The 17,152-nt window shown below is 41.4% G+C and overlaps 1 protein-coding gene across 1 annotated transcript in view; it reads left to right on the plus strand.

Annotated features, from left to right (window-relative positions):
• The first annotated feature begins 4,152 nt into the window (after positions 1-4,152).
• Positions 4,153-17,152, plus strand: part of mdn1 (midasin AAA ATPase 1) — a 135,029-nt gene continuing 122,029 nt past the window's right edge. Inside the window, 8 exon segments of the mRNA XM_034204527.1 lie at positions 4,153-4,454; positions 4,721-4,947; positions 8,024-8,248; positions 9,356-9,463; positions 10,059-10,251; positions 10,571-10,780; positions 13,507-13,638; positions 15,333-15,436. Of these exon segments, the coding sequence (XP_034060418.1) occupies positions 4,359-4,454; positions 4,721-4,947; positions 8,024-8,248; positions 9,356-9,463; positions 10,059-10,251; positions 10,571-10,780; positions 13,507-13,638; positions 15,333-15,436 (1,295 nt within the window). The 5' untranslated portion in view covers positions 4,153-4,358.

Here is a 17,152-nt window from a genome sequence, read left to right on the forward strand (position 1 = left end):
GAATTGGAACGGCACTTATCATGGCTGCCAGTGACGTACTTCCGGGTCATTTCACTCCGTTAGGAAGGTTCCTAAGCTAAATGGACTATTGGAATGCAACCACGGTGTGAGATGTCTTTTTTTAGCTGTTCTGTTTTCCTGCTATCTTCTTCATAAAGTCAGTCAAAATGAATGAAGGAATGGGCGTTTCTTTGACTATTTATAGGCAAATATGGGCGTTACGTGAAGCCCGCAAAAGCTGCACCGCATTTCGAGTCGATTGTGATTTATAAAGGGAAACCGGCGTAGGAAGTGCTGTACGCACTTTCCTCGCCGGTACGCAATGTTTGGTGAATCGGAAAATGTCGGAACATTTCTGTACCTATTTTTTGGATTTCTACTACATAAGCAACCTTCCCACGTGAATCCTACGCACGGCATTATAAATGAGGCCCCAGGCATATCTTGCCTCTAAAGTTTAACGATGCAGAGAAACTATGCATTTGTTACTTCAAGGCTGGATTATTGTAACTCCTTATTATCAGGGTGTACCGAGAAATCAGTCAAGTGGCTTCAGCTGATTCAAAATGCTGCAGCTCGTGTACTAACCAGAATTAGGAAAAGGGACCACATTACTCCTGTTCTGGCTGCCTTACACTGGCTCCCTATAGAACACAGGATAGAATTTAAAATTCTTCTTCTCGCCTACAAAGCCCTTAATGGGCATGCGCCATCTCATTAACTCATTATACCCTACTGTCCTACTAGGGCATTGCGTTCCAAGAATGCAGGGTTGTTGGTTGTTCCTAGAGTCTCTAAAAGTACAATGGGAGCCAGAGCCTTTTCTTATCAAGCTCCACATTTGTGGAATCAGCTTCCAGTTTGTGTTCGGGCGGCAGACACCCTATCCGTTTTTAAGAGTGCGCTTAAGACCTTCCTTTTTGATAAAGCTTATAGTTAGGGCTGATTAGATTCAGCCCCTAGTTTTGCTGATATAGGCTTAGTTTGTCGGGGGACATCTTACTTCTTCCTTCTCTCTGTCTATACCTGTGTACTCTCATGTTCCGATTAACCCAGCTTCCCCAAATGTCTTTCTTTTTGGTTTTCTATATACGCCGGGATCCGGAGTCATGGATGATCCTGCGCTCCTCTGTCCTGGATCGCGAGCCCTGGATCTTGAGTCGTGGCTGTGGTCCTGGATCATAAGTCCTGGATGGATATCCTCGTGGATTAATCTTCCTATTATACACACATGCATTTCCAAACATTTGGACTACCTATGTTGCAAATGTATTATCTTTTCAATTTACACACGGCATCTATTGCACGTCTGTCCGTCCTGGGAGAGGGATCCCTCCTCTGTTGCTCTCCCTGAGGTTTCTCCCATTTTTCCCTTTAAACTGTGGGTTTTCTCTGGAAGTTTTTCCTTGTACGATGTGAGGGTCTAATGATAGAGGGTCTAAGGACAGAGGGTGTCGTATTGTCATACTGATATTCTGTACAAACTGTGAAGTCCACTGAGACAAATGTAACATTTGTGATATTGGGCTATATAAATAAACATTGATTGATTGATTGATAGCATGTCTGGACCTCGGTATTTAGGAAATCCTGGATACGGCCCTGCTCTGAGTGTGTGTCATTAGTTAGCTGATAAAAATGTAGGGATAAATACCTTGACATATTGACTACAAGAGCTTGAATCAAACAAGCAACCTTGTATTTGAAAGATTAACTCACATAGCAACAGTCGCACCTGGTATATAAGTGGTGTGGCTGAGTACTTTAAAGGGTTCATGACTAGAGGGGACTTGAATGTGAAATAAGAACAAGAAAATTATATTCTAAATGCATGAAAAAGCAGCAGAATATTTGAACTGAAAACTATAGAACTAAAAGCATACGTCACCAATAATATCTAAAATATGTGGAACATGTTGAAGTCAGTATGAAGTCTCCATCAGACGGGAAAGAATAGGCTGAGTCTGTTAAAGTCCAGTGACCACGTCATTAGTCTGCTGCTCTAATTATGTCAATTGGAGTTATGACATCATCGTTTTCCATGACACAGGTGTTTATATTTGAGCTAACGACGTGTCCAGAGATCAAAGGTTTCCATGGTGATCAGTGAGAGGAGAGCATTTTCATTGTTCTGAATGAGAGATAAACCTGTTACATGTGAACGTTTTGTTGAAGAACCATAACAGATATCGGTGAAATTTCAAAGCGTGAAGCATGTCAAGGAACTTGAGCATCTGAAGTGTACTTTTTGTGTATTTTCGGGTTCATAATGTGGCCTTTTTGGCAGTTTAACTAAAGGTGTGCGGCTGCTGTGGTGGGGAAAGGTGAGGCTGAACTTACAATGGGGTTTAATGGAGACATGTTGAAAGTTTTTGTCACTTCATGCCCTCAAGAGGCATTTTGTTTAATTATTTTGCTTAGTTCTTTTTTATTATCTTTCAAGCTACGAGACGTGTTCCTACATTTGTCATGAAAAATTATGTCTCAGGAATGTAGGGTTTGGGAATTATGGCAGGTTTAAAAGAAAATATGAAGGCAAAATTAAATCTGTCCTCCACTCTGTGACATCACGCACTCTAAAATCTGAAGAAGGCCTATATACCAAGGTCTGAACAATGTTTAATCTCTAAAAGTAAGAATCAGATTTAAAAGTTGTGTTACACGAATAATGTCAGAAAGATGTGTAACATTTTAAAGTTGGAATGAGGTTTCTGAGTGAAGGTATGAAGGAGCAGTTAGCAGTTGAAGAAGAAGCAGTTAGCAGTTGAAGTTGCATGAAGATTGTTGAAGTCTGAAGAGTTTCTCCATTGACTTCAATGGTTGAAAATGTGATGAATTATGGGATGTATCTCTGGAATCATGAAAGTTATGAATGATAAAAGTAATAGTCATCGATCCCCGACCGAGCTGAACATTTTGATGTTTGAACGGAGTTTCTGCGATGTTCAATGTGGGAGAAGAAGAGGCGCAAAATAACCCGGCGGAATAATAAAGAATTTTGTGCGTAGCATAACAGATAGTTGGAATGCTGTGTCAGCATTCCCACTAATTAATAATTCAAGTACATCCTTTCAAACTGCTAGTCACATCCTTATGTAAACAAACGGCAATTTATCGAGGTCAGAAAAGTTATAGAGTTCATTTTTAGTTATCGTACGATAAGTCAATTAATTGCTTATCGCGACAGGCGATGTATTGGTTATGTGTGTTCTTGCTACATATGCACACAATAAAACAGTGGAAACAAGCATGTGTTTGACTTTCATTCGTGAATGAAACTTTTTGCCCTTTATATATGTCCAATATTGTGTATTTGTATATATTGTATACATATCCTATATATATATATATGCTAAGGTCTCGCTACTGACACAATAGCAGTCTTTTAGTGCGTATACGTGTAATATCAATATCCATAATATTCATGATATCAAAATCTCACTCCAGCCAGGTAGGCCTACCCAATGCTGGCAACCCTGCCATTAGCCAATAACCAACCAAGGTAACCCCCCCCCCCCCCCCCCACCTTATCACCTGAATCTCCTTCTAGAGCACCATTGAGTTCTTTTTAACCAAATATCTCTCAGAGGGGCGTGGGGAGGGGCTCCTTATTTTCATCTAAAGTAACAGACAGAGAATCAGCACTTTGGAAACAGGGCTGAAACAGAGGGGATTATGGGTAATGCTGCAATGATCTGTTTGGTATTTCGAGCCAAACACTTCGGAGACATGTTTTGTATATATCTGACACTATGATATATTAATGAAACACAGTATAATAGGGGACCTTTAATATATTTATCAAATATCTATTTCTGTTGACACCAAGTGCTAGCTCACACAAGTAGCAATAGCCAAGTTTAGCATATGTCCACCCTGTAAGTAACTGTTTTTCACTTTAACAGTCCCATGATGTCCTGAGCTGGACCAAAATATTGGTATTATACTTTAACACCCGTCATGAAGATTAAATAAAAAAATCATGGAAAATTGTTTCAAACGAATTAAAAAGTAAATACATTTCTGTTTACATGATGAAATACCCGGATGTGTTGCTATGGGGACGGCAAATTATCTTTATACATCCATGACGCAGTAGCGCAGAGCTACGTTGATACGGAAGTGGGCGTGGTTAACTCTAAACGATGGACGTGACCCGGAAGGAATTGCGCTTCACTCACATGTGGACAGGATTTAACACCAGTGACGGGAACGTGCATGTGTTGTGAAACAGCCCGAGACAGACGTAATTATCACACAGTTAGTTTTAATAAGAGTAAATCAATATACCTATAATCATAGACCGCGCGAGCTTGTTTCCGTAGCAGAGCGACCCTCACGAGGCGACAAATGATACGATGGAGAATTTAGAACTGAGCCTGCCATCACTGGGTACCATATCCAGACATGTTGACAAAAGTCACAACGAACTGTCCCAATATCTATCAAAACAGGTAAGATGTGTTCATTTCTAGTGTGTATTAAACAAAACTGTGTGTCAGACTGTTTTAATTTGACTCAAGACGTGCGTGCGTGCGTGCAGTTACCTTCCCTTCACATGTCAGTGGTCACTCACTGTGCCTCATATTAGTGTGTTGTGTCATTAAAAGCATTCTGCTGCCATAATAATACCCATTATTATAATGCTTAGTAGACATATTGATGTATGTGTTTATTTCAACCAATCAATATGGACCTTTCCTCTGTGATCTCTCCTCAGATATGGAGCCAGCAGGACAGGCAGTGTATTCTGGACTGTGTGTCTCAGCTGCTGCTGGAGAAGGACTATACTTTACTGATTGCTCGACATCTGAGGCCCCTGGTGTTGGACCTTTTGGAGCGAAACGCAGAGAGGGTCAAAGCTGGGGGCCGGATCAACCATGACCTCCACGAGCGCCTGTGTGTGGCCCTCAGCAAACTGCTCGGCATCAGTCCTGATGCTCAGGCGTAAGTAACACACTCCTATTTTCTTTGGTGAACTTCAGAAATGTCCCCTCTATTCAGCAGAGCACCCAAAGATGCTCGGGGTGCTGCAGCTGGACACATGGCTGGGTTTAATCAGTGGGTCTATACAGTTTATGGTCTAACCCTAACCTTCGTCACAGCAGAAATGTTGTCAAGCATTACACAAGTTAAACATATTTAAAAGATACAAATATAATACAAAATAAACATTACATTAGCAGCAAGTATATACAAATTCAGTATGTAGTATCTAAATAATACACAATATAAAGAAAATATTGAATACATTGAATACTCTACAGCAGTGGTTCTCAACTGGTCAGGCCTCGGGACCCACTTTTTCCTTTGTCAATAAATCGCGACCCAAAATGTTGAACCACTCAAATCTATTCAACAAAAAATCGTGCAGTAATATATATACGCTTTTCAGCATACAATGTTAATGAAAGTGAAGTACAGTGCATATATCCCTTATATCCCTTCACAGAACTAAAGTATGCTTTAAAAAAGGTTTAATGAGATGATGGAATCAAAGCTGAACTATAACATAAAAAGGCACACATGTCGGGGGGGATTCTCTCCAGGAGATTTTTAGAAATACTAATGTATAAACTACGCATTCTGGTACACTCTGAGAAGAAAATAAATAAATCTATTACTACCCGACATATTAATAATATGTTATGCCATTGTTTGTTTTTCACTTTGTTCTGACAGCTTGCTGCTCCTCACAGAGAGAAGAGCAAAGAGGAGAGAGTCTGTGTGACTTACTTTAAATCGTGGGTAAGGGTAGATGGCTCCCATTAGCCGCTTTCACACCAAGTACTTAGTTCCCAGCACTTAGTTCCCCCATGGAACTAAAGAGCAGATCGCGTTCACACCAGAATAAGTTCCCTGAGGGAAGATTACGCAAATGAAGCCGCTGACGTCACTTCTTCTACTTCTGCTTTGGGTTTACTGGCAGGCCGCAAACAACTTCACGGCGTATACTGCCACCCGAAGTCCCCGGAGTTAGGGACTGGCTTCAGTAGAAGCTGCTGGAACTCCCAGCAGCTTCTACTGAAGCCTTCTGAGTAAATCGCCAGAACGCCGACACCATTTTTATCTGAAGTTGTACCCATGGATGTATAAAGAATAGTTCTACCGCCAAGTTATTCTCCGTGGGGACTTCCGGCAACAATCTTGATTCTGTTTGGCCAGAAGACTCGAAAAAACATCAGCAAAGATGTTTTATTGAGAAGATGATCACTACGTGACAGAAGTTTTCAAAACCGTTTATGGTCTCCGGTACTTCCAGTCCATACATGGATCGGATTTTGAGGCGTAGTCATGGGGGAGGGGGTCTGCAGTTCGGTGGACTAAGGATTGCACCACTGCTTTTTGCAGATGATGTGGTTCTAATGGCTTCATCGGTCTGCGACCTTCAGCACTCACTGGATCGGTTCGCAACCGAGTGTGAAGCGGCTGGGATGAGGATCAGCACCTCCAAATCTGAGGCCATGGTTCTCAGCAGGAAACTGATGGACTGTCCACTCCAAGTAGGGAATGAGTCCTTACCCCAAGTGAAGGAGTTCAAGTATCTCGGGGTCTTGTTCTCGATTGAGGGAACAATGGAGCGTGAGATGGGCCGGAGCAGCGGGAGCGGTACTGTAGTCGCTTTACCGCACCGTTGTGACGAAAAGAGAGCTGAGGTGTTCCAGGCACGTCCAGCTGGGAAGAGACCAAGGGGTAGACCTAGGACCAGGTGGAGGGATTATATCTCTTCGCTGGCCTGGGAGCGCCTTGGGATCCCCCAGTCAGAGCTGGTTGATGTCGCCAGGGAAAAGAAAGTTTGGGGCTCTCTGCTAGAACTGCTACCCCCGCGACCGACCACGGATAAGCGGGAGAAGATGGATGGTACTTCCAGTCCAACGCCTACTGCATGCACAGCGTTAGAAAATCGGGCCTTCAAAATAAAAGTTTGACTTTTTTATTTTAATTTTAAAATGTCTTTTTCTTCACTCACACATCTGCGACCCACTCGAAACGGGACCCACTTTTGGTTTGCGACCCACCAGTTGAGAACCACTGCTCTACAATATACGATCTCACTAAGCTATAGACATGTATAGAAACATACTACAGACTAGGGATGGGAATTTGAAAGCAAATGTATATTCGACCCCCAAAGAAACGGTTAACCGAAATGTAAATATCCTATATAAAATAAAAATGTTGACAACAAAAAAATAAAAAATTTGAAAAATAAATAAATACATGTTCAAATAAGTGTAGAAACCAAGTCGAATTTGTCAAATGTATTGAACTGGTGATCACAGTTTGAACAGTTGACAGCTATAGGCCTACAGCTTTCATGCTTAAAACATAACTTGGTTTTGAAATGAAAGAGGGATCATACACGAACAACATAACGGGTCAGGGTAACGTAACCCTATTACAACAGAGATCAACAACCTATAACAGGGCCTATGCACAGAATGCTGCTATTCAATACTCATTCTTCTTTAAGACTATGAGCATGTCTACTCAGGGGAGAGGCGATTCACAATCAGGCCAGCTGTAGAGAAGACCCTCTCAGCTGGAATGTGGGCCTAAGATGAGGTTTGAGTCTGCGTGATCTGCGTGTAGGGAGGGGCAGCAGCCATATCATTAGCTAGAACTAGCTAGATCTGATGGATTTGGACATAAACGCGAGTGAAGTATAACCGGACGCGAGAGAGAGAGATCAGCACCTGCAGCTCTGTCCGCTGTGAGGGACCGGTGAGCGGAGCAAAACACACCTTTAGACGTCAACTAACACATTTAGCTATGGCACTGTCGTATACATTGAATTATTACATTTGATAATATGTAATCAACTTAGGCACCCCTCCCAAAAGAAATAAAAATATAAAAAATGTAAATTACAATAAAAATATTCATAACTCATATTCGAATACCTGAATCATTTCCAATATTCGATTAATCGTTCCCATCCCTACTACAGACACATATTGGCATTGGATTACATGATAAAAGGCTGAACCCCTGTCCTGTGTAATCCACTGTTCTCCATCAGGTTTGCTGCCAGGTACTTCAACAATGCCCCCCCAGTGTTTCAGAGGCTCTTCTTCACCAGTGAAGAGGCGTCGGCTGTTCAGTACGGCCCGCGGAGGATGAAGCTGCGGGACCTCATGGGGGCCACCTTGCGCTTCCTCCAGAGTGACTGTGCCAAGTTCCGGATGCTGTGGGACTGGAGCCCTTGTGTGTCCCAGCTGCTCACCAGTGATGTCATGGTGCGAGGGTATGTACCGTCCCTGGGGGGTCTTCAGGGGCCACAAGAGGCATTTCCAAAGTATCCACTTAGTTAGCTTGCAGAAACTTAGAACTTGCTAAACAGAGTCAATCTAAAACATTAAGTGTTATTATTCTCTAAATAATGTTGTAATAATAATAGTTTGTAATCATTCACCTATATGATGAAGATTTCACATTTATTTTTCACAAATATGGTTCAAGTTTCTACAATTGGCCTATTTGACAGAAGACGTTTTGACATGTCACAATATTTAAAGCACATTTGTAAATAACAAACTGGCTGACGGCTGAATTTCCTGCAGCTTTTTTCCATTCGAGGGTCCTGTTCATGCCAGCTCGATGTCGCACTTGAATAAACCACAGGATCATTTCAAAAATCCAAGTTATTATTGTTGGCTTCTACAACCGTCATAAGCTTTATTCTGAAACAGTAGACTAGCTTAAACTAGAAATGCTCATTTTGACTTGTTGAGTTTATTTGGCAGTGTTAGGTTTCTGAAGCAAAATATTTTATTTGTATTTACCCTTATTTAACCAGGATAGGTCTCATTGAGATAACAAATGTATTTTTCAAGAGAGTCCTGGCCCAAGATTGGTAACAGTACAGTTACAGACAATTTATGTAACATTCATCAGTATAGTTAACAAGCTGCAAGTGTTAATTTAAAAAAAGCAGTGCAGTAGAGTGTGAGAAATCACCAGATCAGCAGCTCTTTATATAGCCTCCAGTGTTTCTCCTTTAGCATTGTTAGCAGAAGTGATTGACAGCTCTGAGATCAGTAGGTCATGGAAGGAAGATATCCATTGCTTGATAAATACAGTATGTGGGGGTTTCCATCGTGTTATGAGAATTCCTTCTTCTGCAGTTAAACAAGCGTGAAGCACCCTTTTCTGATGCTTTAATAAATTGATAGAGGAATCATCGTTCAGCTATACAATGTTTGGGAGTCACGGTATCTGAACTGAGCTCAGATATAATGTCAAGAACTCTCAAACTTTCTACAGCTTTTCTACAACATCTTGGCCTTCTTTTGCTTTCTGCTTGTTTACCTTACAAATGAGACTTACTGTGTTTTCTTGTTGTGTGTCACAGGTACACAGCCCAGTGTTTAGCGCTGGTCTCTCATATGACTGATAATCAGAAAACCATCTTCCAGAGGAAAGTGCTGACCAGTGATGAGATCCTGCACATGAAACTCAAGTATGTTCCTTTTGTCATATCAGATAACAGCCACTATAAAGTGTTAGAAAATACTAATATATATATATTTAATATATGGCTAGTCTTATATATTATGTTCTACATAAGGGGAGATCTGTTGAATTTTTTTATGAAAGGCCAACACTTTTTTTTAAGAAGACATTGAACTAAACAAATACTACACAGTACAACAAATATTTATTTTAATAATTTAAACACTTCCAAGTATTCTGCAACAACCCCATAATGTGATGTTGTAATGTATTTCTAGGGTTATTTAGCTGTTTAGTAGAAATGTCAACCAAGTCCAGTGAAAAATGGAACAATATATAACATAACCCGGGATGCCTCGGTGAGTTCGTATGAAATGAACCATAAGTAGGGCAGAGCATTATGGGTTAGAAGTTTAGTTTCCATATCCATAAGTGGTAAAACAGGTTTTCAGATTTTAGTTTTTACTAGGTACCCTTTAATACGAACAATACAATCTGAAAAAAACTCAATTACAAGTCAAAGTATGAATTCCAAATGTTAGAGAATAAAGGTACAGAACTCTCGTCTCGGTTTTATAACTTTTTCTTTGTTGCTTCTTAAGATCTTTGGAAGAAAGCCAGCAGCTGGAGGTAGAGAAAGCTCTGGTGTTAGCCAATCAGGGCTCAGTGGTGTGGCGCCAGGAGAAAGCCAATAAGTTCACCAGAGGCCAGGTGGTGTCAGAGGACCTCTCCCAGAACGTGGTGGCAGTTTGCGGCGTCATCCTTCCCAGGATAGCTCCTCGACTGCCCGAACAGGTATTTACCCTTTAGTTTGTCCCATCAAAATACTCTGCTGTGGACCTTATTGAGCATTTATGAGCAGCCAATCATTAGACGGGCACAAAAGATTACATCTGATCCCACCCACATCCTCCACCCAGAGTTCCAGATTTGTGCAATGTAGTCACTGTCAGTATGTTGTCTGTGTAAGTGCAAACTGTGTACATGTAGTTTACCCCAGTGGGAATATGGTGTTTTCTTTAATCGTGTACTATGTAGTATTTATGATTTGACCTTGCGAGACCATAAAGTGTATCATATGGTGTTTTGGTCCTGATGCTGATCTCACTTGCAGAGCAACCAAAAGGATCTGGTGCTGGTGGACTCAACGTGCCGGAATCTGAGGAGACTGGCTCTGGCCGTGGCTTCCCAGAAGCCTGTGCTGCTCGAAGGTCCCATTGGCTGTGGAAAAACTGCCCTGGTGGAGTTCATGGCTGCCGTCACAGGACACACAAAAGCTACAGACATCCTGAAGGTGCAGCTCGGGGATCAGACCGACAGCAAGGTGAGAGCACACAGGAAACACAGTTTACTGAGGCGGGGAGTACTCAGGAAGCGGGGGGGTTCAATTAACAACAGCATGGAGACGTATAATGGTAATTGTAGGATCTAGTATATTTGGAGCTTATGTTCCACACTTGGACTTTAAAGGGACTTCCAGGGCCCTTTCTCATTTCTCTAACTCCCCTCCTCGACTCCTATCCTCGAGACTTAGTCCCGCCCACAGGAGATGCGAGCGGAGGAGAGAGGAGGGGAAGCAGCAGGCGGTTAGAGAAATGAGAACTCCTCTCCTCTGAGCGGTCATTTTAAAGAGACGTCCATTAATGATGACAGGAGGCACAGCAGCCCTCTGTCTGATGGACAGATGTGTTCATGACGACTTATATATTTACTTTGATTCATTCACAGTGCGGTATAATGAGACAATAACAGATGCAGACACACACACACACACACACACACACACACACACACACACACACATAAATATATACAATTTCAGAATCAAACAGAGCACTCTCATAATAACGTAACACTATCAGAGACTGGATATATAGCCCCCCCCCCCCTCTCTGGTCGCTACAATGGGGAAAATAAATTACGGGCCAAAAGTTTTATTTACAAGTATTAAAAGTAAGCAGAGGACACCAAACCAACTGAGACCTGTCTGTCCGCTGCATCTACGCACACACTGTACCACACACACCTACACATAATCAGGCTACAGCCGTTGTGTATTTTATTATGTGAAGCACTGAATGGTTTTAGAAAAATATCGACTCTTTGTTTGTAGATATCTACTAAACTACAGCATATACAGAGAGTAGGCCTGTTATACTGAGTGATATATATTATACACACTGCTCTGCTTTCTGCATGGACCTCACAGCTGTTCTCTCTGTAAACATCTCATCGCGATGAAAGCAGTTAATAAAATAATATCCAGGGGATGCATGCAGAGCTGTAATTGGCTGAGATAAGTCCGGCCGTGCGTCACGACTCTTTGAAACATCTCTGTTCCCGGAAATGCATCCGCGGAGGAGCCGTGGAGGACCCATCAGTGTCTCCTCGGTTAGAGCTCCTCCAGAGAGCCTCCTAGATGCTCGATGCTCGGTCCTCGACGTGCATTTAGAGAAATGAGATGTCCTTCAACATGGCGCGCTAAAATTCATTTACGGGTCACTACCGGAGGACCGAGGAGTCGAGGAGGGGGATTTGATGAAATGAGAAAGGGCCCAGGCGTGCATTCGTTTAAAACAAAGAAACTTGTCAAAACTACGATAAATACAATCTAAATATATATATGTATTACCGCCAGCTTGTGACAGTTATTCATATACAATATGTGACATGCTCTATCGAAATCAGTCGCATTGACCCGAAGACACCTTTTGAGTTGTATACACTGTTTGAAAGAGGAGATTCCTAGCTTTCTAATGATATCAGGATTGTTTTTGTACTCCAAATATTAAGCGAAATATGTCACATTATATAAAGACTGTCACCGAGTCATCATTTTGAGAAAAAGGCCTTTAAAGTTTTCTCTTCTCTGGAATCCATCGATCTGATTGGTTATTAGCGGAGCAAATGATCAAAGTAGTACGGAGGGAAGATATTTTCGTTTGGATTACTGGTCTGGGGGAAGCTCGCGCGTGTGTGTAATTTTGCGTTTGTTTCCCGGGGAAAACCCTCAGGAGAAACACCGGCTGTTGTTATGCCTGCTGTGACGTCAAGTTACTCCGTTCTCCGCTTGTAATTATGCCGAAGCTTCAAAGCTGTATTTATCATCTGAATTTGCCGAAACAAGTTTTAATATTCATAAAGTCAAGACTTTGTTTAATTGAAATCAGATGAAAACAAACTGTAACGGACCCTGCCGTGTTATTTATGATCACTATACGCGTACATTCATAATGTCAGCTGGAGGGAGGGGGGGCGGCGCTGCGGAAGAGCAGAGTGCGAGTGAGAGCTGTCTTCTTCCCTTTTTAAAAGCTTCAAAAATATATTTATCGTGTGATTTTGGAAATAAAAGTTTCATATTCTGAAAGCCAAGACTTTGTTTGTTTAAAATCAAACAAAACACCGAACCCCGATTTTTTTTTTTTACGCAAATCCACGTTTATTTTGAAATGAGCCGTTGCGACTTCCGACTGATTTCGATAGAGCGGGTCACAAACACATTTGTTTCAATACTTTTATACAACAGGTACAGGTACAGGTAACTCATTCCATGAGTTACCTGTACCATACAAGAGCACAAGCACATCACTGCAGGAGGCTGCATACACTCTGTCTAATAAACAATGATTTGACCTCTTTGCGTTTCACCTAAAGGACCCTGAGCTGCCCTCTGTGTCTGTGTGAGCTTTACTCCATGTATTTGTAACTTTACCTACTAAATGTTAAAATTCACATTGCACATGAACATATCAGGAAATGACAGGTTAATTAAATAACAAAAAAGCTATAAATGAAGTGCTTTTGCAATATGCTATGCTAAAGTCAGGGTGTCTCTGCCTTTGCTACTTGGATTTTGCTCGTTATATGCTTCTCTGTCCCTAAACTTTATGGATGTTCAAATATGAAATAACAGGGCTCCCGGTGTCTCACCTTGTAGAACACATGACCCATATAGCAGGGATGAATTTTTACCTTTGGAGTGCCGCCTCTAACATTGAATCTGGATGAGATGGAGGTGAACATCTGTCCTGTCTTGTGTGTGTGTCCCAGATGCTGCTGGGGATGTACCGCTGCACTGATATCCCGGGGAAGTTTGTGTGGCAGCCCGGGACGCTGACTCAGGCTGTCTCTAAAGGCCAGTGGATCCTCCTGGAGGACATCGACCACGCGCCTCTGGATGTGGTGAGTTCACACTTGTTGAGAACTGTATAAAATATGGCCTTAACCCTTGGGTTGTCTCACCTTCCACGTTGCAATGTTTGTCTTGGTTTGACTGTTAAGAAAGCATATAGTATAAATCACCATCCAAATATACATAACCCTCTTTAAGCAAACACATTTTCAGTTTTAACTTATCTTTTTTTAAACGTATAAACAACATTTGACTTCAGTTTTTTGAGTAAAAAAAGCCAATGTTTTTACTATAGTTAAGATCAGAGGAACATATGGCAATAGATTAGAACAGGCTTGTATATGTCAAAGTTGAGTAAGAATTCTGTTTTTAAATCAACTTTTAAGATAGATAGACATATAGGTACTTTATTGATCCCAAACTGGGAAATGATTTTGTTTCAGCAGCAGTGTGTTCAGGCATTCAAATCTTTAAATGGCAGCACATAGTGACACCAGATGCACCATTGACATTAGTGATAATTATGTTATTTTTGTGGCAATTAAATGAAATGACCCCTAATTTTTACATAAAAACATTCAAAACGGGTCAAATTTGACAGGAAGGTTATTATATATTCAATATTGGGGATCGACCCATATGGCTTTTTCAAGGCCGATACCGATTATTAGTAATCAAGGGGACCGACAACCGATATTTGGAACCGATATATATTTGCAGTAAAATCAAAATGTGTCAAAATGTAGAATAACACAAACTCCAACATAACTCAACACAACTTCTTTGAAATGCATTTAGGCATATATTATGTTTAATGCATTTTTAAACATCTTACAACTGGTTTCCTCTCTGTGCCCTTTTCTTTAGTGCAGCCATCTGCAATGAGTTAGAGAGAGACAAGAAGTGGGGCTGCAGGCTGACATGCTTAACTAACAATAATGCTTAAGTTATTATATCAAAACAATGCCTGTCTATCTAGCATAACATCCCAATAAGCTGCTTGCAACTGCAAAACACTAGTGCTAGCTAATGTTTTGCAAACTATTAAAAGTGAGGCTATTACAGTAGACCTAACGTTAGTCTAGTAGCCTCACTTCTAATATGTTGCTAAACATTTGCTAGATACATGTTGGCTAGCTAATGAGCTTCACATATCAACCTGAAAAACTGCGAGGCTCCACTTGCAGCCCCTCCCCCTCCGCACCACAGTTACTCCGCTGCGAGACGCTGCACGCACCCCCAACTCTGACTGACTTCCCGCGTCCCTGTGTAACTGGGAAACTGATTGAATTGGATCATAAGATCGTGGTGTTTTTGCAACTTCAGCATAGGGGATAGGGATGTTTATTGAACTTCGGTTTAACACATGTATGGCTCTGCCGCTCAGCCGCTCAGCGCTGCTGCTTGCTTCAGTCTGTGTCTGCGTTCTTTCGCACCTGCCTGTAATCTGAGAAGGTCCCGCCTCTCTGGCTGGCTTCAGTGTTGATTGACACTTCAGTAATAGCCTATCAGATAGCGCTGTGGGCGGGACTTTGCTCGTGTACACAGAGTGGTGACTGCAGCCAGAGAAACGGCCGCATCAGAGCCAAAGTTTTATCGGCAATTTGATTTTAAAAAAAGGCCGATACCGATAATCGGTAAAATGCGGAATATCGGTCGACCCCTATTCAATATATCTTAAAACGTATAAACAGCTTGATGTTTGTTGTGAATGAAAAAACCCACAACTGTATTTGTCTCTTAGATCTCCGTGCTCCTGCCTCTGATGGAGAATAAGAAGCTGATGATTCCTGGACGGGAGGACTGCATCGACGTCGCTCCTGGGTTTCTGTTCTTTGCAACAAGAAGGTAAGAAAATAATATCATTATGAATCAGCTGTTTGTAGAGATATGACTATTTGGAGGTTGGATAGTGAGTTTAGTTTTTTCCTCTTTGGTAAGGTTTTTGTATTTGACACCTACCCACAAATGGAGCAGAACAGGAAGCACTGTTTGGGGGCGTCGTTTAAAAAGATGAAAGCCACAAAAGTGCTCATGAACAGTTTAGCTATTTGAGACAAGCAATTTACAGCCAGTTAAGAACAATTGGTAGGCAGTGTCAGGATAAGAAAGGATATACACTGAACAAAAATATAAATGCAACACTTTTGTTTTTGCTCCCATTTTTCATGAGAGGAACTCAAAGATCTAAAACATTTTCTATATACACAAAATAACCATTTCTCTCAAATATTGTTCACAAATCTGAAAAAATCTGTGATAGTGAGCACTTCTCCTTTGCCGAGATAATCCATCCCACCTCACAGGTGTGGCATATCAAGATGCTGATTAGACGGCATGATTATTGCACATGTGTGCCTTAGGCTGGCCATAATAAAAGGCCACTCTGAAACGTGCATTTTTACTTTATTGGGGGGGTCTGAAAACCAGTCAGTATCTGGTGTGAGGGGTAGGGTTAGGGTAATGTTGTGAGTCGAGTGGCCTGTGTTCGTCGTCCATAACATACGCCTGCCCATACCATAACCCCACCACCACCATGGGCCACTCGATTCACAAGATTACCCTAACCCTAACCCTCACACCAGATACTGACTGGTTTTCTGACCCTCCCATGACCCCCCCCTAATAAAGCAAAACTGCACGTTTCAGAGTGGCCTTTTATTGTGGCCAGCCTAAGGCACACCTGTGCAATAATCATGCTGTCTAATCAGCATCTTGATATGCCACACCTGTGAGGTGGGATGGATTATCTCGGCAAAGGAGAAGTGCTCACTATCACAGATTTTTTCAGATTTGTGAACAATATTTGAGAGAAATGGTTATTTTGTGTATCCATCCATGAGGCCAAATATTTTTGCACATTTGTAAGGCAAGGCAAGGCAAGGCAAGTTTATTTATATAGCACTTTTCAACACAAGGCAATTCAAAGTGCTTTACAAAAAATGAAAGAGATTAAGAAAATGGCATTTAAAATCAGTCAATTAAACATTAAAAGAAAAAAAAAGTACATGGATAAAAGTTACAGTGCAGTCTAAGATATGAATAGTTCAATTAAAAGCAGCGACAAAAAGAAAAGTCTTCAGCCTGGATTTAAAAGTAGTCAGAGTTGCAGCGGACCTGCAGGTTTCTGGGAGTTTGTTCCAGATATTTGGAGCATAATAACTGAATGCTGCTTTACCATGTTTAGTTCTGACTCTGGGGACAGAAAGCTGACCAGTCCCTGAAGACCTGAGAGATTTGGATGGTTCATAATTTAGCAGGAGGTCAGAAATGTATTTTGGGCCTAAACCATTCAGTTCTTTATAAACCAGCAGCAGTATTTTGAAATCTATTCTTTGACATACAGGAAGCCAGTGTAAAGACTTCAGAACTGGAGTGATGTGATCCACTTTCTTAGTGTTAGTGAGGACTCGAGCAGCAGCGTTCTGAATTAGTTGCAGCTTTCTAATAGATTTTTTAGTGAGACCTGTGAAGACACCATTGCAGTAGTCGAGTCTACTGAAGATAAAAGCATGGACAAGTTTTTCCAAATCCTGCTGTGACATTAGTCTTTTAATCCTAGAT

This window comes from Gymnodraco acuticeps, unplaced genomic scaffold (assembly GCF_902827175.1).
Source record: "Gymnodraco acuticeps unplaced genomic scaffold, fGymAcu1.1, whole genome shotgun sequence".
Taxonomy (NCBI): domain Eukaryota; kingdom Metazoa; phylum Chordata; class Actinopteri; order Perciformes; family Bathydraconidae; genus Gymnodraco; species Gymnodraco acuticeps.